At 62.2% G+C, this 22486-nt stretch overlaps 1 protein-coding gene across 1 annotated transcript; it reads right to left on the reverse strand.

The window, feature by feature from the left end:
* Positions 1-3575: 3575 nt before the first annotated feature.
* ZNF746 (zinc finger protein 746) lies at positions 3576-21430 on the reverse strand. Its single transcript, XM_056106764.1, is given in 8 exon segments — positions 3576-4067; positions 4069-4733; positions 5958-6086; positions 6418-6609; positions 17269-17382; positions 18779-18905; positions 18989-19288; positions 21352-21430. Coding segments are annotated over 8 exon segments (2043 nt in total). The 5' UTR covers positions 21376-21430.
* Between the last annotated feature and the right edge of the window lie 1056 nt (positions 21431-22486).

Genomic DNA, 22486 nt, shown 5'->3' on the forward strand with positions numbered 1-22486 from the left:
GGGCGGAGCCCGGCCAGTGTCCACGGAGGCCTCACTTCACCCGCGGACACCGGGGAGGCTGGGGGGGGGGGCACCCAGGTACCAGGTGGGTACAAAGAACGGGACAGATGGAGGCCAGAGAGGGAGAAGCCGCGGGCAGCGGGCACAGCGTGGGCAGCCAAGGAAACCGGGAGAGCCAGGGAGCAGGGGGGAGGCTCGTGTTGGGTCGGTGTGGGGGTCCACACCAAAGTCGAGGGTCTTAGCCAGCAGGTGATGAGAAGGACCGAGAGGGCTTGGGTTTTTTTTTTTTTTTTGATCACACTCGGTGATGCTCAGGGGTTACTCCTGGCTCATGCACTCAGGAATCACTCCTGGCGGTGCTCGGGGGACCACAGGGGATGCTGGGGATCGAACCCAGGCCGGCTGCGTGCAAGGCAAACGCCCTCCCCGCTGTGCTGTCGCTCCGGCCCCCAGGCCCAAGAGGGCTTGGATCAGGACGGAGAAGCCAGCGTCCTCAGGAGGGGCACCCTGGGAGTTAGGGCAGAGTGGGGGGCCGGCGGGGTGAGGCACAGAGCTGGACGCCATCAGTGACGGAGCAGGGACAAGGAACAGGTGCCTCGGAGGAGGGTGGGGTGACAGGACAGGAGATCACAGAGAGACCAGCACAGTGCTCCAGCCGGGGCCTCTTGGAGGCTGCAGGAGACAGGCGAAATGGTGAAACGAGAGTAAGGGGGAACAAGCAGGAGTCTCGGGGGTCCGGGGAGAGGCTGGGGGGGGGGAGCAGGTGGCAACAGGGACCTTCAAAGGGCTCTATCTGCGGGTGCCAGTTAAGAGAGAGAGAAAAGGGACCTGGAGGGACAGCAGAGCACTGGCCTTGCACGCAGCCAACCCAAGCTCACGCCCAGGCAACTGCACACGGCCCCCCGAGCACCACCAGGAGTGATAGCTGAGCACAGAGCCTGGAGTAAACCCTGAATGTTGCTCATGCCTCCCTCCGCCATGAAGCCTCCCCCTAATCCCACCCCCAAAGTCCCACATTTAGGGCCAAAGTGATAGTCCAGAGAGGAGGGCACTGGCCTTGCCCGCGGCAGGTGACCCGGGTTCAATCCCCGGCATCCCACCTGGTCCCAGGAGCCCGCCCGGAGCAATCCCCGACCACAGAGCCAGGAGTCGCCCTGAGCACCGCTGTGACCCCAAAGCAAAACACAGGAAACTCCACAGCATCCCAGAGGACGGCAAAGGGACCCTGCCAACGGACGAAGTGAGATCCAGGCGGAGGTCACTGCAGTAGTGGGCGGGTCCTGTGGGTGGCCGGAGGCTGAGGTTGGAGAGAGGCGACTGCAGCTGGCGGGGGGGGGGGGCCCTCTGGAGCCCCAGGGGTGTGCGAGAGGAACACAGTGGGGCTCTCCCCGGTGGGGCCATACCCACGGTTTCGGCTCCAGGCGTCCTTGGGGATGTCTGATGTCCAGAACGAAAACCCGCGATGGTTTAAGTCACAAGCTGTGGCAGGAGCCACAGGTGCCAACGCCCACAGGGCCAGAGCATGGGTCCAAGGGGGCAAAATATGGGGCCCCAGAAGCTGCAGGCAGCCCCCGGGGTGATTCCCTGGTGCTTGTCGGCCCGCCTTGCTGGCGCCCCCTTCTGGCCCCCACGTGGTACTGCCCCTGTTCCCCATGTTCGGGACCCAGACGCTTGTACCTTACTTAGCCTTAAGTCACCCACTGAGTGACCAGAGACGGACCGTGCTGGGCCGGGGTGGGTGTAGCGTGGGGAGGTGGCTGGGGGTGCCTGGCTGCCTCCGAGGACTGGGTCCCTTTGGCCGAGACCCCCTGCTTGAGCCCCGGCCTCCCCCCTGGGGCCTGACTCCCAGGCCCCCCACGGCGAACGAAAAGCAGATTTTTACTTTACATTTTTCATTTTCTTAAGAGAACGATCCAGACCGAGAAAGACGGCACACGTGAGCGAAATGGTTAACAGTCGCTGTCGGGGTCGGCGGGGCTGGGGGGGGGGCGTGGGCTGTTCTCTGCATTAGATTGTCTGTGGCTTCTCCGGTCCCCAGAGGGTCGTGTCCTGGGGCTCCGTGGCGAGAGGCGTCCCCCCACTCCACTCCGACCCCCCCCTTGACACGCCGGGTCGCCGCACGATGGAAGGACCCCAGCCAGGCGCCTGGTGCTGGTTAGGTTTTATTTTAACAGACATTTTCTTTCCTCTCCGTTTTTCAAAATATCAGTTATATCAATATTAGAAGTGTAAACAGGTACAAAATATACAGTACATAGAAACGATTCGCATAACTAGTCTATTGCCTAATAAAAGGGGGGGCGAGTGGGAGCCAGTGTGGGGCAGGGTGCTCCCTGCCTGGTGGGGGCACCTTCACGCCAGAGAGCTGTGTGGTCTCCTCTTGACAACAGCTGGGGGACGGGCTGGGGGCAAGAGGGTGCCCAGTCCGCCCCCTGGGGGTCCAGAGGCAGCGACCCTGAGGGGAGAGCCTGGCCCGGCCAGCCCGTGGGCTGCCCTGTGGCTCTGCTCCTGCCTTGGAAGGCGGATCTCTCACGATGGCCCGAGCCCCCAGCCCGGCTCTCCCACGCAGGTCCTGGCCCGGGGAGCTGCGGGTGCCTGGGCTGTTCCAGGTGGGGCCTCACCCCTGCATCCCAGAAGGTGGCAATGAATGAGAAAATCCTGAGGGTGTCCCCAAGGTCACGGCCCGCCCCCCCACTCCCCCACCCAGTGAGCCACACCAACTTCTGGACAAGGAAAATACACGACACACAAAGACAAGCGGCATCTCACTGGGTGGGGGTGGGAGTGCTTCCCGGCCGCCCTCCTGGCGAGGGACAGGAGCCCGTTGTCCCCCCCCTTCTGCTGCTGTCACCGGGGGAAAGGGGGGTGTCTGTGCACAGCGGGGGGACGGGGGGGAGGGGGCGCGGCACCGGGCAAGACCCCAGCGGGGTGCCACTGCCAAGACACACGGCTCACCAACACAGGCTCCCGAACCGAAAGTCGCTACAGAGTTTTTAAACGGGAGACTATTCCCCAGCTTCTTCGAGAATGAAAAAACAAACAAACAAAACAAAACAAAACAAAAAAAAAACCAACCAAAAAACAAAATTAAAAAAAAAAACCACAACGAAAAACCAACCACACAAAAGGAAAGAAGGTGTGGAAATTAAATTACTGAAACCGCCACTGGGCTCAGTCCTCGGGTCCGAGAACTGGGGTGTGTGTGTGTGTGTGTGTGTGAGAGAGAGAGAGAGAGAGAGAACTGGACTGTGTGTGTGTGTGTGTTTCTGTGTGTCTGAGGGAGAGCGAGAGAGACAGAACTGGGCTCTGTGTGTGTGTGTGTGTGTGTGTGTGTGTGCGTGTTGTGTGTCTGCAGGTGAGAACTGGGCTGTGTGCACGTGTGCACGTGTGTGTGTGTCGGGGCCCCGCCTTCCTGCCTGGGCGCTGCTTCTTTCCAGTGATCGTTCCCGCGAGGGGGGTGGGTGGGCACGCCGTGGCTGCCCCGGACCGACGCCCACCCGTGTCGCTGTCGCCCCACCACCACCCCGTGTCCGCGACGGGGTGCACGGTCGGGGTGCGGAGGGCCGGGGCCGCGGTCACAGGTCCCCGGCGTCCCCCGCGGGCCCCAGGACGCCCAGGCCGCAAGTCCAGTCGGTGACCAGGTCCGTGGCGGCCAGCGGCGCCTTGGCGGGCGGGCCCTTGAAGGGGTCGGGGGGCGCGGGCGGCAGGGGCGCGGGCGGCGGGCGCGCGGCGGCGGCGGCGGCGGGGCCGGGCGCGGGCGCGGGCGCGGGGGGCCCCTTGGCGCCGGCCGCGTGGTTGCGCTGGTGCTTGCGCAGGTGGTCCTTGCGGATGAAGCTCTTGCCGCAGACGGTGCAGGCGAAGGGCCGCACGCCCGTGTGCGTCCGGTAGTGGTCGATGAGCTTGGAGCGCTCGGTGAAGCGCTTCTCGCACTCGGTGCAGGGGAAGGGCCGCTCGCCCGTGTGCAGCATGCGGTGCCGGATCAGGTGCGCCGGGCGCGTGAAGCAGCGCCCGCACTCGCCGCAGCGCAGCCCGCTGCCGTCCCGCGCGCCGCCGCCGCCGCCCCCCGCCGCGCCCGCCGCCGCCCCGTCGGCCGCCGCGCCCCCCGCCGCCGCGCCCCCCCGCCCCCGGCGCGCCCGGCCCGCAGCTGCGCTGGTGCGCGCTCAGGCTGACCTGCAGCTGGAAGCTCTTCCCGCACGTGCTGCAGGCGAAGGGCCGGGCCCCGGGCGGCGCCGCCGGGTGCTTCTTGAGGCCCGGCTTGTGGCCGAAGCCCTTGGTCCGGCCCGGGTACTTGCAGGGGTCGGCGGCGAAGGGCCGGGCCGCCTGGCCCGTGGGGTCCAGCACCGCCTCCCCGCCGTCCGCCGACGGGTAGGGCAGCCCCTCGGGGCCCGGGCGGGGATTCAGGCCCACGGGGGGCTTGCAGCGGAAATTCCAGCCCCAGCGGACCCCGCCGAAGAGCCAGTCCCCAGGGGGCGCGTCCTCCTGGGCCACGGCGGGGCTCAGCTCCCCCAGGTCTCTCTCGGGCCGGGCGGGCTCCCGGAGGCCCAGCACGGGGTCCGGGCCGGGGAAGGAGCCGGCCTGGCTCTCCCAGGCGCCCTCCTGCACGGGGCTGGGGAAGAAGCGGGTGGCCTGGCCCGGTCCGAAGAGCGAGCCGTGGGCCTCGAGGTCAGTAGGATGCACGGGGGCGGCCACCACCTCCTCCTCCTGGACTTCCGTTTTGATCACGATCTTCACATCTGCAGAGAGAGGGAGAGAGAGAGAGAGAAACGGGGGCCAGGTCAGCCCTGCCCCGGAGCCTCAGGGCTGCCCGAACCACTTAAGGGGGGGGCGTTCTAGGTTCGTTCTAGAACTTTCTCGGTACAGCTACCGGTCACTTCGGGACACCTGGCCCGTTGTTCTGGCTTGCGCCGAAGAGAATCGAGAGCTGACACTAAGGGCAGGGACGGCTCAGCGCGGCCCAGCGCTGCAGGGCTGAGGGCGGGGGAGAGCTGTGGGGCAGGGCAGGGCTGGCCGGCATGCAGCCTGCCAAGGGGACACACCAGGCACACCGCAGAGATGGCCCACTGGCGGGCGGAGAAGCCCTCGGTGGAACGGGAAGCACGCGTCTGACTGTGTGTGTGTGGACTTGAATTTCACAGCCCAAAGTCTATTTGAGGCCCTTGGCACAGGTGTGTGTGTGTGTGTGTGTGCGTGCGTGTGTGTGCGTGTGTGCACAGGGCCGGCACCACATGGTCCCCAGGGGCCCCCAGGACCTCAGGGGGGCCCATGTCACGGTCACGTCACCCTAAGCGCTGCACCCATGCGCACCTGCATTGAGCCCTTGGCCCTGTTGGCCACAACCTGCCAAGCCGGGCCCCTGGGAGGTCCAGAAGGGAAGAAGACTGAGAACCAGTAGGTCTCTCGCGGTGGCCACTACGCTGGCCGCAGGGCCACACAGGTCAGAGGCACTGAACCATGCAACCCCCCTAGACTTGCCCGCTCTGGCTCTGGTTGGTCACCTGCTCGGGAGGAGACCAGAAGCAGCTCCTGTGTGGCTTGGTTTGCTCCATGCCCGAGAGGGGCCAGGGTTGCTCGAACCCCTGCCACCCGACCGGGGAGCAGCGGCACGGGCGGAAGAGTGGGGGCCTCGGGCTGGTGGTCCCCCGCCCACGGGGTGTGGCCCTACACGCCAAAGCCCCAGCCATGAACGTGGCTCACACCTGAGGGTGTGGGGCCGGAGCGACAGCACAGCGGGGAGGGCGTTTGCCTGGCACGCGGCCGACCCGGGTTCGAGTCCCAGCATCCCACAGGGTCCCCCGAGCACCGCCAGGAGTGATTCCCGAGTGCACGAGCCACGAGGAACCCCTGTGCATCGCCGGGTGTGACCCAAAAAGCCAAACAAACAAACCCCCATCCCCCCACCCCCATGACCTGCGAGAAGAGGAAGGGCCGAGCGTGGGTGCCCACGGGGGCCTCCCTACCTTCCGTGGAGGCGGCCGCGGTGCTGAGCTTCAGGGCGCCGTCGGAGCAGGCCGAGGAGGGGTGGTGCGGGGGGAGATCCGCATGCCACGACGTGGGCGGGATGGTGGTGGGGAAGCTGGAGTGGACACCTGCAGGAGGGAGGGAGGGAGAGACATGGGGCTGGGGGAGCCGCAGTGGACGCCCGCAGGAGGGGAGGGTGGGGCGGGCCCCGGGAAGGACGAGCCGCTGACCCGGCCTCCGTGGGGCTTCTCTGAGCGAGCGCCCCCCCCCCCCCTTCCTGTCGCTCCTGACCCCCACCTGCTTCTGGCCCCTTCTCTGAGGCCCCAGGGAACGCACGTGTCGTCCGTGGCCCCCATGGCCCAGGGTGGGGAGGGCAGCGCCTGGCATGGGCATCCCCCCCCCCGGAGGCCCGGCCAGATGTGCTCCACGCCACCCCGCGCCCCGCTGCTCGCCACTCACCGGAGGCGGCGTCCGTGGACACGTCGGCGGCTCCCGCGTCGAGCTGGCCGAGGCCCCAGGGCTCCTCCCCGATGTCGGGCTGCCCGCTGGCCCAGGCCTCGACGCCCAGGCCCTGCTGCTCCTGCAGCTGCAGCTCACCCTCCTGCTTGATCTGCATGAGGAGGTCGGGGGCGGGCACGGGGGGCCCGGCGCCTGCGAGAGGAAGGGCGTGAGTGCAAGGGACCCGGGGGTTGGCCCCGAGCACCGCCAGGGGTCCCCCCGCCCCCCCAGTGAGAGTCAGCAGCCACGCAGGGATGGAGAGGGGCGGGTCCCGCGGGCTGAGCTGCAGGGGGCCAAGGGGAGACCACGGATGGACGGACGGATGCACAGATGGACAGCTGGACGGCATCCCAGGAGCCTCGTGTCACCTTCCCAGCCACACCCACAGGCGGCCGACCGGCCAGGAAAGACACTCATGAAACAATCCCAGTGCAACTGGTTATGTGAAAGTTACTGGGCCACACGCGGATTGGGACTGGGCCTCCTCCCCCCATCTCCCCAGTTTTCCGGTAGCTTGGCAGTCACCCCCCCACAAACTGCCCCCCCACTGCAGTGTAATCTCATCCACGGCCAAGACCCAGAGACTAGGAAATAAAGATCCCCGAAGAGAGCGACGCACGAGGGAGCAATCACGGCTGTGTGCCCTCTTACACTCTAAGCCCACCGACTACCAAAAGTAGCACACATCTGTTTGGTTTTAAAGTACAAGCTTGGAAATCTCTCATACAAGGGCTTAAACGGCTCCAGGATGAAATACAACAACCTTCACACACTTTCCTCTGATGGTGGTGGAACTGGTGTTTGAACATTACTTGTAATGCAGTATTGTGAACAACTTTATAAAACTCAAAATCAAAATTAAAAAAAAAAATTTACTGTGCCAGAGCACGCACTCAAGGGCCGGAGCATGAGCTTCTCCTGGGAGATGCCTGGTTGAATTCCCAGCACCCCCAGGCCCCTGGACACCACCAGGGGCTGCTCCCCACCCAGCACGCCAAGCCTCTCAATGGAGAACGGCAGATCAAACCCAGCAGGGCTTTTTTCCACTGTGAGAAAAATATGGGGTTACGCGGAGGACCAGCAAACCCTGTGCCGAGACTCCTGGGCGGATGGACAGACAGATGGATGGCTGTCAGCTCCGCGCGGCCACCAAGCTCCTGACCTGAGAACCTGACACCGCTGGGGACAGCCTGAAGAACACACATGTCTGCCGAGGACAGACGGGGAGGCAGACCCGGGACGAGGGGGCTTGGCCCCAGGGGGCAGCTGGGTGGGGCGGGCGTGGGGAGGGTCCCTGAGCAGAGCTGGGAGCGGGCGGGCACAGGCCCTGGGCCTGTGAGGTCTAGGGTTTGAGTCCCAGCAGCGCCAAACCAACACACACACACACACACACACACACACACACACACACACACACCCCTGGGGGAGGGGCCCGGGACGTTGGTCAAGACGCTGGACCTAGCGATTCATTCACGACTAGGCAAGAGCAACAGCACAAGCTGTGACATCCCATTCCATGCGACAGAGGTGACAGGAAGGTTCCAGAACAAAAAGAGGGTGGAGAGCCCGGCCAGGCTCTCACTGTCCCCAGGGATAACGGCACAAATGATCCCGAATGAGCAAGGCGGGAGGGTGGGCGGGGGCAGGACTGAGGGACGCCCCCGGCAGACAAACAGTGGATGGACGCGCAGCGGCACTGGAACCCTGGCCACAGGCCCGGCCAGGGCGGCCGCCGGACAGTAGCAGGCAAGCTGTGGGCAAGGGGGGACGCCCAGAAAAACGTGGACGGGCTGAGTGTCCCCACCCGCACCCGGGGACAGCAGGGCCCGCAGACATCACTTGACCATAAAGAAACAGGGGAAAAGGTTTTGTGCTTTCTGGGTATTTTCTGGGCCACACTTGGCGGTGCTCAGGGCTTACTCTTGGCTCGGCCCTTGGGGATCGCTCCTGGTGGGGTGACCCGATGGGATGTCGGGGATCGAACCGGGTCAGCCACGCGCAAGGCAAGCGCCCTCCCCGCTGGACTATCGCTCCGTCCCAAAACTGGGGGGATGAGTCTGAGTAAGTTTTGAAGTTTAACAAGATCTATGGTGATGCTTACGGGTTCCTCCTGGCTCTGCACTCAGGAATCGCTCCTGGCGGTGCTCGGGGGGACCCTTTGGGATGCTGGGAATCGAACCCGGGTTGACTGCATGCAAGGCAAATGCCCTACCCGCCGTACTATTGCGCCAGCCCCTGCTGTTTGGACATTTAAAAGGTAAAGACGGAGGCAGGAGAGGGGTGCAGAGGGGAGGGCTCGCCCCATACAAGGCCGACCCAGGTTCGGTCCCTGGGCCCCCTACGGTTCTCCGAGCCCCACCGGGAGAGGCCCATGAGCCAGGAGGAAGCCCTGGGCACCACTGGGTACGGCACCGAAAGATGAAAAAATAAATTAAAAATAAACTGGTGGTGGGTCTGACACTGGAACACTGAACACCTCTAAGGACAACTGAGTAAAATCATGGTGCACTCATCTCTAATAAAAAAATTGAAATAAAAAAAAAAGAAAGGTCAAGAAGCTGGCGGAGGGTGTGGCCTGGCGGTCGGTCAGTAGGAAACTGGGTTTGAGCCCCTACATCACAACTAAGGAAAAGATGATCCTACTAAAACCCTGAAGCCCTGCTCCATGCGTTCACGAGAGAGACCAACAGGATGCCAAAGTATGGCAGAGAAAAGATCTGCTGGCTGAGTGTTGGGGTAAAATCCCAAATAGTAATGGTGGGTCTGGTGTCGAAATATTGAATGTGATCAAAGTAAAGGTAAAGGCCCTCCCGTTGTTCGTTGATTTGATCGAGCGAGCCCAGTAACGTCTCCATTGGAGACTTTGTTGTTACTGTGTCTGGCATATCGAATACGTCACGGGGAGCTTGCCAGGCTCTGCCGTGCGGGCGAGATCCTCTCGGTAGCTTGCCGGGCTCTCCGAGAGGGGCGGAGGGATCGAACTCGGGTCGGCCGTGTTGGCTGCGTGCAAGGCAAACGCCCTACCGCTGTGCTATCGCTCAAAGTAGAGAGAGAGTAATGTGGAAATCATCTGCCCCACAGGTAGGGGGAGGGTGTGGGATGGGGGCATACTGGGGTTGTTGGGGGTGGAGAATGGGCACTGGTGAAGGTACGGGTGTTTCATTGTATGACCGAGACTTAGACCCGAAAGCTTTGTAGCTGCTCTCACGGTGATTTAATAAATAAAATTATAAAAAATGAAAAAAAAAAAAAGTAAGGTGGAGTTCATGCCCAATTCAATCAGCTAAACTAGTGGCTGAATAAATAGCAGTACTCCTACATTAAAAAAAAAAGAAAGAAAAAAAAAAAAAAGATCTGCTGGGCCAGAATTGACAATTTTTGTTTGTTTGATTGGGGGGGTGGTCACACCTGGCTGTGCTCAGGGGACCAGGTGGGATGCTGGGGACCAACCCCCAGTTGGCTACATGCAAGGCAAGGGCCCTACTCACTCCTATCTCTCTGACCCTAACTGAGTCTTAAAAACTAAATTCCCAGGACCAGAGAGACAGTCCAGTGAGTGGGGCGCCTGCCTTGCACGTAGCCGACCTGGGTTGGATCCCTGACCCCAGATGGCTTCCCGAGCACTGCCAGGAGTGATTCCTGAGTGCAGAGCCAGGGGGAACCCCCGAACACTGCCGGATGGGCCCCCCCAAACAAAATAGAAACGGAAACAGCCAAAAAAAAAAATTATACCATTATTAGATGGAACAGACTAAAAAAAAAAAAAAACCTTCACAGAATGATCCGAGAGCAGAGTCAGTCTAATACTCTTCGCCAATACGCACAGGGAGCAGAACTGACAGAGATCCGGGAGAAATTTCTCGGTGGCAGTTTCAACACACCCCTTTCCATAGCTGATAAATCTAGTCGACAAAAGGTCATCGAAAATTGGCACAACACTATTTATACACCCGATTAAATGAATGTACGTGAACTTTCGCACAAGCGAAGTATGAGCTGTCGATCCCCAGCAAGACATACGATCCCCTGAGCACCACCAGGAGTGACCCCTGGGCAGAGAGAGGGCCACTGGGGGGTGGGGGGGGGCGGAGGAGGGAGGAGGAAGAGGAGGAAGAGGAGGAGGAGGAAGAGGAGGAGGAGGAGGAAGGAGGAGGAAGAGAAAAGACCAACAGTCTTAACAATACTCCAACTAGTTAAAAAACTGTAAGGGAATGAACATTTCCTTAGAAAAAGTATAACCTGTCAAAGCTGACTTAAGACCCGGGAACCCCAGTATTCCTGCAGCTCTAAGGCCTGGAGACAGGAGACAGAGTCTCCCCACAAAGGGCCGCGTCACTACATGCAAACCACAATGCACAAGAGGAAAAGGGAGAGAGAGAGAGAGAGAGCAAGAAGGAAAGTGTCTCCCACAGAGGGAGGTTGGGGGTGGGGTGGGTGGGTGGGGGGAGATGGTGGGAGGGAAACGGGGGGGACATCAGTGGAGGGATGGGTGCTGGGTCGTTGTGTGACTGAAACCCAATTACACACAGCTTTGTAATGGTCTATCTCATGGATATTCAATTAAGACAAATAAATAAATAAAAGATTAAGCATATAAAGAAAAAAGAAAAGAAAGGGCTGTGCAGGCTAGACATGCTTCTTACTGTTCTCTAATAAATGATTATATATATATATATAAATAAATAAAAGAACAGGTAATTCCGGCATTACACGAATTCTTTGACAAGTAAAAGTTGAAGGAACACATCAGAGTTTTAAAAAAAAAAAAACAAGTATAAATCATTAAAAAAAAAAAATTGGAGGAGGCTGGAGTGATAGCACAGCGGGTAGGGTGTTTGCCTTGCATGCAGTCGACCAGGGTTCGATTCCCAGCATCTCATAGAGTCCCCCGAGCACCGCCAGGAGTGATTCCTGAGTGCAGAGCCAGGAGCAACCCCTGTGCATCGCCGGGTGTGACCCAAAAAAGCAAAACAAAAACAAAAACAACGGGAGTCACACCTGGTGGTGCCTGGATCCAGGAATTAATCACAGCTTTGTCCCGACTGGGAATCAGATACAGACAGTCCAGTCCGAGAGAGGAAAATCACCGGCCAGTTTGGTATCTCAATAAAAAAATGACGAAAGCAAAAGCAAAAGCAAGGCTTGCTTTTCTTCCGAGTACAGAGCTGTTCAGTCTCACGCACGCAGAAAGAGGTAGGAGTCCTGAAAGAAAATCAGCAACAAATCCAGCAATGCAAGTAAAGGAGAGAACAAGGTTGGTTCAATACCAGGGAAAAAGTATCCTTCTCCTTTTAAGCAGCCTGAAGGAGAAAAATGATAGATACTCATCCCCACAGCGAGCCAAAGAATGTTCTAGGGACCCTGAATGGAGCTCAGGGCTTTGCACGTGGGAGACCCTGGATTTGACCTTTAGCAGGAAAGAAAATGAAGCAATCACACACACACACACACACACACACACACACACAAGACCAGCATTCTCTAAGCATTCCGCACAAACTCCTGCAAATACTATCCTAAACATGGTTGAGGGGGGGAAGTGTCCGATTAAAAAACCCCTGGGACGCCGCCCATCACCCTCTGGACTGAAGGATTTCTGGGGGTTCTCACGAAGCACGATAAAATCAGAGAACAGCAACAACAACAAAAAAATCAACCACGCAGATTTGAAAAGAAGCAAGACCAGGGCCGGAGCGACAATACAGCGGGATAGGGCGTTTGCCTTGCATGTGGCCGACCTGGGTTCAATCCCCGGCACCCCATATGGTCCCCCGAGCACCGACAGGAGCAATTCCTGAGTGCATGAGCCAGGAGTAACCCCTGAGTATCGCTGGGTGTGACCCAAAAAGAAAAAAGAAAAGAAGCAAGACCAAGTCCTTTTTTTCTTTTTTGCTTTTTGGGTCACACCCAGCGATGCTCAGGGGTTACTCCTGGCTCATGCACTCAGGAATTGCTCCTGGCGGTGCTCGGGGGACCATATGGGATGCTGGGAATCGAACCTGTGTTGGCCATGTTGGCTGCGTGCAAAGCAAACGCCCTACCCGCTGAGCTATCGCTCCAGCCCAAGACCAAGTCTTACTCAGGAGGACACGAGTCCCGTGCGGGAGCATCTGCAGGCCGTCAGACGGCATCAGAAGCATGAAGCGGGTGCCTGGGGTCCGTCAGGCTCCCAGACAGACACCGCAACCAAGGAAAGACAACGAACACGGTCACAGGGTCAGGTTTTTGTTGTCGTTTTTTGGGGCCGCCCCCGGCGATGCTCAGGGGTTACCCCTGGCTCTGCACTCAGGCACTCAGGCATCGCTCTTGGAGGGCTCTGGGGACAGGATGGGACGCCGGGGATCGAACTCGGGCTAGAAGACGCGAGTGCAAGGCCAATGCACACGACCCTCAGTATCACTGCTCTGCCCCCCCAAACTCTCACAAGTCACTAAGGAAAATTTTTTGTTTTGTGGGAGATCCACCCATACGTGCTTAGGGATCACTCCTGGCAGGCTTGGAGGGGGGGGAATCACGTGGGTGCTGGGGATCGAACCTGCATCGGCCGTGGGCAAGGGAAGCGCCCCACCCTGCTCCCACCCTGCTGTGTTACTGGCCCAGAGAAAATACATCAACTCAAGCTCACGAACTAGGCAAGTGCGAGGTTGTTGCCTGAATAGAGTTCGTGCCTGTGGTAGTGGGACCCGACCCAGGGCCTCCAGGCACACCCCTGGCCTCCAAACTCACGTGCTGAACCAGCCTGTTTCCCTGGCAGGCGGCAGTGCGCCAGCCCGCACTGGCAGTGCCCTCCGGGATCAACGCTTGGAGAAGCTCTGACCGTTCACCAGGGCCAGTCCTGGACTGTACTCCGCCCCGTAAATAATCCTGCCGTGAGGGGAACCCAAACGAAAAAGTGAATGAACTCCAGCCCCTTCCAGCCGCAATGATGCCCGCAATGATGCCCGCTGCTCTGCTCTGGCGGGAAGGGGAAGTTCAAGAACCAGGGCGGCTCGCGCTCTCATGCGAACCAAGCCCAGAGCAGGGAGTGGCACCGCGGGAGAGAAGCCTAGGGGTCAGAGGGACGTACGGCTGGGAGGGCACCTGCCTTGCAGGCAGCAGACCTGGGTTCCACCCCAGACGGTCCCTGAGGCTCCCCGGGAGTGATTCCCGAGTGCAGAGCCAGGAGTAAGCCCTGAGCACTGCCGGGGGTGGCCCAAAAAGAAAGAAGGAAGAAAGGGAGGGAGGGAGGGAGGGAAGGAAAGAAGGAAAAAGGAAGGGAATGAGGGAGGGAGGGAAACAAGGGAGGGAGGGAGGGAGGGAAGGAGGGAGGGAGGGAGGAAGGAAGGAAGGAAGGAAGGAAGGAAGGGGAAAGAAATAGAGAGGAATGGATAGGAGGGCTCACATCTCTTTACTCGGGGGCGGGCTGGGGTCTGTTTTTGAGGCAGTGGGGTGCTGGGTGTCTGGGGGTTCACGGTGCTGCTCCAACGTGTACCTACACTTTGTATTATGCATGGTGCAGGGCAAAATGTTTTAAAGAAATACAACATTAGAAAAACAAAACCCCACACTTGTTTACAGTAAAAACTACCCAGAGGAGGAAGGAAGCTACTTTCTACCAAGGGTACTTGGGAAAGCCCGCGGGCCAAATCGCTTTGTTCTAAGCCACCCTCGGCTGTGATGGGCTCGATGAACCCAGGGCCGCCACCGCCACCACCACCGTCCAAGGGGAGCGCCCACCATCCAGACACGCCCCTCGCTCCTCTCACCGTCCGGAATGCTCTAGAAGCATTCAGACGCCACAGGTGGCCAGAGAGACAGCACAGTGGGGAGGGCACTTGCTGGCACCTCACATGCCCCCCCCCCACCCCGAGCCCAGAGCCAGCCCCAAGGACCACCAGATGTGCTCCCCCCCGTCCTGCCAAAGACACTCTAGAAGTTTCCTACAGCTCAGCGGCAGGAAGGTAGTTACTGTTCAATAGTATTGGTCCCACTTGCTCATCCCCCAAATATGTATAGATACACAATGCCACGGGGCTGGAGCGATAGCACAGTGGGTAGGGCGTTTGCCTTGCACGCAGCCAACCCAAGTTCGATTCCTCCAGCCCTCTCGGAGAGCCCGGCAAGCTACGGAGAGTATTTCGCCCGCATGGCAAAGCCTGGCAAGCTCCCCGTGACGTATTCGATATGCCAGACACAGTAACAACAAGTCTCACGATGGAGATGTTACTGGGCCCGCTCGAGCAAATCGGTAAACAACGGGAGGGCAGTGACAGTGACAACAAGGCTGCGAGGATGTACGAAGAAGAGAGAACTTTCTGTGTGGTTTACAGCGGGTAGAACCAAGCACTCGGCACTTCCGGGGCCTCTGAGGCGATGAGGTGAGGCAAGAGTGAGTGAGGAACCAAGCCGACAGCACAAACGGCCACATGCGGCTGGAGCGATAGCACAGCGGGGAGGGCGTTTGCCTTGCACGCGGCCAACCCGGGTTCGATTCCCAGCATCCCAATAGGGTCCCCCAAGCACCGCCAGGAGTCATTCCTGAGTGCAGAGCCAGGAGTCGCCCCTGTGCATCGCCGGGTGTGACCCAAAGAAAAGGACAGTCACGTGACATACAGGCCCGAGAAACCCCATTCACCAGATCAACGGCCGGAGCTGCAGTGCCTCAGTGGCGCCCCCCGCAGGACCCTGTCATAAAATGACTCTCCCAGGCTGACCCAGGGCTGTTCGTCTGAAACCCTGGGGCCATTCCATCAGGACCTTCTGCATGCATGACATAAAAATCAGAAAATTCCTACAGAACCACAGTTCATGACAGCCAAGGGACAAGCAGGGAAGGAGGACTCTGTGCTCCGGCCGCCTGGGCCATCTCCCGGCCCCACCAAGTATTCTATCTTTTTTTTTTTCTTGTTTTAGGGCCACATCTGGTCGTGCTCAGGGATTACTGCTGGCAGTAACTGGGGGACCATGTGAGGCGCCAGGGATCGAACCCGGGTCGGCCAGGCCACGTGCAAGGCCAAGGCCCGACCCGTCGTACTGGATCACTCCGCCCCTGGCCCTAGGAAGTCTCCTAAGACGCAAACAGTGCACGAGCTCAGACACAGACTAAGAGCAAAGCAAGACTGACCGGCGGGGAACCACGCACACATGTGGGACAACCGGGCCTGCGACCAAACGGGCCTCACGCATCATCACAGACGGGATAGAACCGCCAGCGAGTCGCCTGGGACCTCTCCCACCTCTGGAAAAACCTTTCCTTTGGTCTGTCTGTTTCTGGGCCACGCCCAGTCCAGGCTTCCTCCTGGATCTGCACTCGGGGGGTCACGCCTGGAGGGGCATGAGGGACCACACATGGTGCCAGGGATCGAACCTGGGTTGGCTGCGTGCAACGCAAGGCCCTTACCTGCCGTATTCTCTCTCTGCCCCGCGCCGAAATTTTCAAAACGCTTCCTTGCGACGCACACCCGAACAAGGATTAACAATAGATGAACACTTAAACGCGAAAAGCAAAACACAGACCATGTTTGTAAGAGAAGGCAGAACATTTCTGCAGCCTCGAGTGGGCAGGGAAGGGGTCTCCCGAGACGGAGGCCAGGGCGGCGGCTCGGAGTTGGAACAGAGGCTCCGCGGGCAGGCGGCCGGGGTGCACCCATCACCGGCACTGCCAGGAGACACCCAAGCACCCCTGGGTGCTAACCCCAAGCAAACAAACCAACACTCGGACCGAAAGGAACACATCCAGAGGATTGATCACTTTGAATGGAAACTTCTAGAACAGGGACTCCCCGCCCTTGCTGCAGCCTTGGGGGGAGACGTTTGTCATGCAAACAACGAGATGGGGGGCTGGAAGCTCAGAGCCAACTTGGGAGACTAAAAGTTGGATGTCAGACAGCCATCAAATTCTGAAATCCTGAAAGGAGGCGCAGAAGTGAGACAGCGGGTCTCCATCCCGGCTGCTGGGGGCATGGCGGTTGCGGGGGGGGGGGGGCAATGTCCTACAAAGAAGGACTCCCCCACCCCACAGGGCCCCCAGAAAAACAACAGGGGGTGGGGAGGGAGCACCCAGGGCCCACCCACAGCTTAGCACCACGCCGGGCAGCAGAGCTGGCGGATTCCCCACCCTCAGCATCTGCTCACAACAGCGCAGGCCTCACCCGGCGGCGTCCACAGAGGAGGTGGAAGCGGGACCTCCGTGGAAGCTTCCAGAACAGAGGCGTGGGCATGGGGCAGGCCCTGGGCGCAGCTGCGTCAGGACCCTCGGGTGCCACCCCATGACGACAACGATGGGGACAGACACTTCCTCAAAGCGCAGAGCACGGCCAGGGAGCGGCCTTGATGTCCTCTCTGGACGGCTAGAGGCACATTTCCCAGAGGGGGGGGTCCACGCACAGCGCACGTGACCCCGGGACCAGTCCTGCCGACCTCAGGAAGGCCCAGGAGGGGGCCCCGATGCCGGACAGGCTGGCGGGGATCCCCAGGTGGGATCTAGGTGGGTCTAGGTGGATGGGCTGGGAGGATGCCTAGCCGAGGTCAGATGGGGACACGGCCAGAACCTCCCCCTCCCTCTCCTTCTGCGATTGTCCAAGGGGCCATGGCTCAGGGTGGATCCTCCAAACTGCTCTGTGCACCGACGAATGCTGGGACTGACCCGCCGGCGTGCACCCAACGGGCCTGTGGATCTCCACCACGGTGCTGGCGTGACACGCGGTCCCCTCCCCCTCTGCCCCTGGTTCCTGGCCGTTGACAACTGTCCCAAGGCACACGGCAAAGGCCGGCACGTCAGGTGTTTCCCGCCGCTGCCCCCAGGACCGTCTGGTCCTTCTCCCTGCACCTCACCTGGACTCGGGTCCACGGGCACGTCTGGGACCTTGGGGGCCCCGCGGCGCCAGCTACACGGCTCCTTGCCTTGCTCGATCTGGGAGAGCACCTCGGGCTTGGAGATGGCGTAGTCTGGGGAGAGACACCACGGTCAACCCGGCTGGGCCTGGACGCCTCCGGGACTGGCCGGAACAGGGGGTCCCGTCTACCGGGGGGCAGCTCTGGCCCTGACGGGCCGTCTTGGGTCTGAGGTGCTGCTGGCCCGGGGCTAGGGGCTGGCCAGGGATGTGGATGACCACTGTCCACTCGTGGGATGCCCCCCCCGGTCGACTCACCTCCCCCAGACAGGAATGGGACTGGGTCAGGAAAGGCATTTCTAGGCTGGAGCGACAGCACAGCGGGGAGGGCATTTGCCTTGCACACGGCCGGCCCGGGTTCGATCCCCGGCATCCCATCTGGTGCACTGAGCACTGCCAGGAGTAATTCCTGAGTGCAGAGCCAGGAGGAACCCCTGTGTATCGCCCAGTGTGACCAAAGGAAAAAAAAAAAAGAAAAAGCAAGGGAGAAAGGGCATTTCAACCCACGACCCTGCAGGTTCCCTGGGCAGTAGCGCAAGAGGAAAAGCAGAGTCCAGGCCCTTCGTGGGGCAGCAATGGCCACCCCGAGGCACAGCTGGGCAGAAGGAGGTGCAAAGGGAAGCCCCTTCCCAGCACGGAGGAGGCCCACGGCTGAGACCAGCAGCTCCTCCTCACCCAAGTCTGAGTGACGGACACAGCACGCCTGCCCGGGGCTGCCCCTCGGGGCTGGCACCTGCCAAGCTCCCTGGCAGGAGGGAGCTGGTGCCTCCAGTCCGAAGCTCAAGCCTCGGCAAGAGCCAGAGGCCACTCTTGGCGGGGTCCAAGTTTCAGAGGGCTGAAGGCCCGGGAGACCCCGACTTCGATCCCTGAGTCCGGCTGGAAGCGACCCCTCAGACACAGTTAGGGGGCTGGAGAGAGTCCAGGGGGGAGGGTGCTGGCCCTCTGGACTCGGCCGACCCGGGTTCCATCCCTGTCATCATTCCATATGCTCCCCTGAGCCGGGCCGGGTGTGATTCCTGAGTGCAGAGCCAGGAGTCACCCCTTGAACATCGCCAGGTGTGGCCCCGAAAAAAAAAAAAAACAAAAACCAACCTTGGGGCTGGAGAGATAGCACAGTGGGTAGGGCATTTGCCTTGCACACGGCCAAGCCGGGTTCGATTCCCAGCATCCCATATGGTCCCCTGAGCACCGCCAGGAGTAACCCCTGTGCATCGCCAGGTGTGACCCAAAAAGCAAAATAAAATTAAATTAAATTAAAAAAAAAAGAAAACCCAACCCAAACCCAAGAGCCAGGAACAGGTCCCGAGCACCGCTGGGTGAGCAATTCAAAGAAAACACAACAAAAAGCGGCCGGTGGGCATGCGTGCGTAGGTGGCGTTGGAGAAGTCGGTCGCTGACAGGGAGGGCCGCAGACTCCCCGGGCGGCGCGGAGGAGGGCGCCCACACCTTACCCAGCGACACCAGCGTCTCGTAGTTGCCTCGCATCACGTGCTTGTACAGCTCCTTCTGCCAAGCGTCCAGCTTGCCCCACTCCTGCTCGGAGAAATACACGGCCACGTCATCAAAGGTCACGGGCACCTGCAACCACAGGGTCACGCGCTCACCCACTCACCGCGAGGCAGGGCCCTCGGCGCCTCCCCCTGGCGGCCCTCCTGGCTTACCTTGGGGGTCTCGCCCTTGCTGCCGGGCGGCAGCCGCAGGATCCAGAAGTTTCTGTTCCTCAGCAGGTTCTCCATGTTCTCCAGGCGCCGCTGCAGCAGCCCGTACTCCTGCAGCAACGTGCCCAGCACGGCCCACTTGCCCTCCAGCTGCTGGCCGAACTCGGCCGCCGTCTTCTCGCAGTCGGCCAGCTTCTTCTCGGCCATCCCGGTGCGGCCCTCCAGGGACAGCAAGCGGGCCGCCTGTGACTCGATCTTGCGCTCCATGGCCTGGATGGTGGCCGCCATGGTCCAGGGAGAAATCTGCCAGGGCAGAGAGAGAGAGAAAGAGAGAGAGAGGAAACGACATCATCCTCCGTCCTGCGAGTCCTGAGCAGTCCCGCCTCCTGCTCCCAGGTCCGGGAGCCCCCGCTGGGGACCGGGACCGCCTGGGAAGGAAGAGGGGGTGGTCTGGCGGGGCCCTTCCCTCCAGCTCCCCGCAGTGCCCAGAGACGGCCAGTGCCCCCGGCCACCCGCAGGGCCCTCGCGTGGATGCTCGGCGCAACCTGGAGGATGATGGTGACAAAGCTTTGCCGGGTACTCTGGGGAAGACACGGCGCGCGAGCCCCGCCAGGCCAGCGCTGGCACCGGCTGCGATGATGACCCAGCAAACCACCGCTGCCCACAGCAGCCTCGCACGGATGCTTTTAGACCCTGGCTGGCAGGGATGCACCTAGCTAGGGCCTCGAGCACGGGACGCATGAGCTCCGCCGGGCGCATACTCAGCCCCACCAAGGTGCTTTTCTTGATCTCTAAAGCATCTTACCTGCACCCCCCCTTTAGAAAATAAACCAATGCCCCAGTGGCGTGCACGGGGCCTCACCAACGGGCAGATGCCTCCCTGCACCTCCGTTCATAACTACCCCAGGCCAGCAAGTGCCCAGCAGCCCGGAGTGGGACCTGTGGTGTGGCACAAGGGCCCAGGCTCTCCCCGCAAAGTTCGGGGTGACCTCCCAAGGACCCCAGTCCAAAGGCAGAGTCAGAGATCACACAGGGATCCCCACGGTTGAACCAGGGGCTGCCGACACTGGCCTTCCAGGGCACTCGGACCCCGGGGTTCATTTTACAATTCCCGACCCTGGACGTGGGGCTGAAAGGAGTGACAAAGGACAGTCTGAAGAAAGCAAAAGACGGAGGCCTGGGGAGATTCCGGTGGCGCCCGGAGTGAGCTGGGTGGCCCAAGGAAGGTCTGCAGGGTCGCTGAGCTGACGGGTCCAGGGGGAAGCCGGTGCCCGGCCTGAACCATGACCGGAGGAAGGACTCCCTCGGGGTCTTCAAGATCAGGGAGGGTCTGCTGGGCTCTGATCCGGACAGGGCCTCTAGGACAGGGCTGGCTGTCCCAAACCCTCCCACCTGGGCCAGGGCGACAACCCCATCTCCAGGAACTGGCACCAGCACCATCGCTCCACTTCACCACCCAGGCTCCGCGCCCCAGGACACCTCCTTGGCCGCTGAGCGCGGTCACTAAACCGGGCACCGATAAAAGCGGTCGCGGGCAGCACCGCCTGCCTGGGGTGTGGCCCTCACCTGCGGGCTCGGGCCGGGCCCCTCCATCCACAGGGCGGTCCTGGGCCGTGCCAGGGCCCTGGGGGGGGGGTGTCTCAGGGCCCTTGCAGATGCCCCGAAGGCCACCTTGCGTCCCCCGGGGGGCACGCCCCACCACGCTTCTTCCCGGCCCGGGTGGGGGGGTGGGGGGGGTGAGAGACCCTGCAAAGTGTCACCTCGGAGGTGGAGGTGGTGGTGGTGGGGGAGCTCGGGCTGCAGAAAGGGCCCCCTCCCCTGCCGTGGCGGGGCCCAGGCCTGCACGGGCCGCTGGGCGCCACCCCGGGGTGGGGGGACTCACCTGCGCGCGTCCCCGCGCGCCCCCCTACCCCGGCTGCCCCCGGGGACCCTCCCCGGCGCCCCTGCACGCTCCGGGGCAAGTTAACTTCTCTAGGCCCGGCCGCGGCTGCCCGTCGCTGACAGCGCCCGGGATGACGCCCGCGCAGGCCCGCCGCCGACCCCCCGCGCGCCCGGCCGGGCCCCCCACCCCCACCCCCACCCCCGGGGGCGCAGGCCCGGGCGCGGGCGGAGCCAGCGGGGCCCGCGGCGGGCGCGGGGATGCGGGGCCGCGCGGCGGGGCGGGGGCAGGAAGCGCCGGGCGCCGGGCACCGGGCCGGGCAGCGGGCAGCGGGCAGCGGGCAGCGGGCCGGGCCGTCCCGCGGGCCCGCTCGGCGCTTCCTCCCGGGGGGCCCCCGCGGCCGGCGGCGCAGGCCCGGCGGCCCCCGCGGCCCGCGCCCGCCCCCCGCGCCCCTGCCCGGGCCTGCGGCGCGCGCGTCCGTCCTTACCGGAGCCGCGGCCGCCTCGGCCATGGCCCTGCGCGGTCCGGCCCGCCCGGCGCCGAGGAAGTGGCCGTCCACGCCGCCGTCCGCGCCGCGCGGCCGCCCCCGCCCCCACGCAGGCGGCGCCTCCCGCCCGGCCCGGCCCGGCCTCGCCCCGCCGCTCCGCCCGCAGCAGACGCGCCGCCGCCGTCAGCGCCCGGCCGGTCCACACTGCATCCTGGGAGCCGGCGCAGGCCCGTAGGCTTCCTGGAGGCAGCGCGGCCGCACAGCCCCACCTGCAGCCCGGACCGGCGAACGGCAGGCGCGCGGCGCCCCGCCCCGGCCCGCCCCGGCCCGCCCCGGCCCGCCCCGGCCCGGTCCGGCCCGCCCCGCCCCGCGCGCGCGCCCGCCCGCCGCCCGCCGCCCGCCGCCCACCTGCGCGCCCCGCCGCCCGCTCCCCGCCCCGGTCGACGGCCACCTCCGCGCCCCACCTGTCCCGCACCCCCCTCCTCCCCCACCCATCCTCCGGGCCCCCGCCCCGACCCCCAGCGGGAGCCTCGCCCGACCCGCCTCGCCTCGCCTCGCGGGCGCCTCCGGCTCCGGCTCCCCCCCACCCCCACCCCCCACCAACCCCGACGGCCGGATTCGGTTATTTAAAAAAAAAATCGAAAACGACCCTTCCCGCCCCGGGCGGACGGACGGACGGAGGGTCGCCCTGGGGTGCTCCGGCCCCTCCGAGCGTTGGGACCGCGGCCACGCACGCACGCGCCCTGCCTTTGAACCGGAGCGAAGTCTTCCAGCAAGAGGGAGGGTCCCCGGGACCTCCTGGGGGTGCAGGGGTCATTCCCCCTCCTTCGTGTTGCGCTCTCTGTTGTTGTTTTTTTTTTTAATTTTGTTTTTGGCTTTTGGGGTCACACCTGGCGATGCACAGGGGTTCCTCCTGGCTCTGCACTCAGGAATCACCCCTGGCGGTGCTGGGGGACCAGATGGGATGCTGGGAATCGAACCCAGGTCAGCCGCGTGCCAGGCAAACGCCCTACCTGCTGTGCTCTCTCGCCAGCCCTCTCTCTGTTTTTCAGGAAGGAGCAGTGGGACCCGGTGCCTGCGTTTACGATGATTTTGCTCAGGACTTTGAGTTAGGAAGACGTTGATGGTATTTTTT

This window comes from Sorex fumeus, unplaced genomic scaffold (genome assembly GCF_029834395.1).
Source record: "Sorex fumeus unplaced genomic scaffold, SorFum_2.1 ptg000143l, whole genome shotgun sequence".
Classification (NCBI taxonomy): Eukaryota; Metazoa; Chordata; class Mammalia; order Eulipotyphla; family Soricidae; genus Sorex; species Sorex fumeus.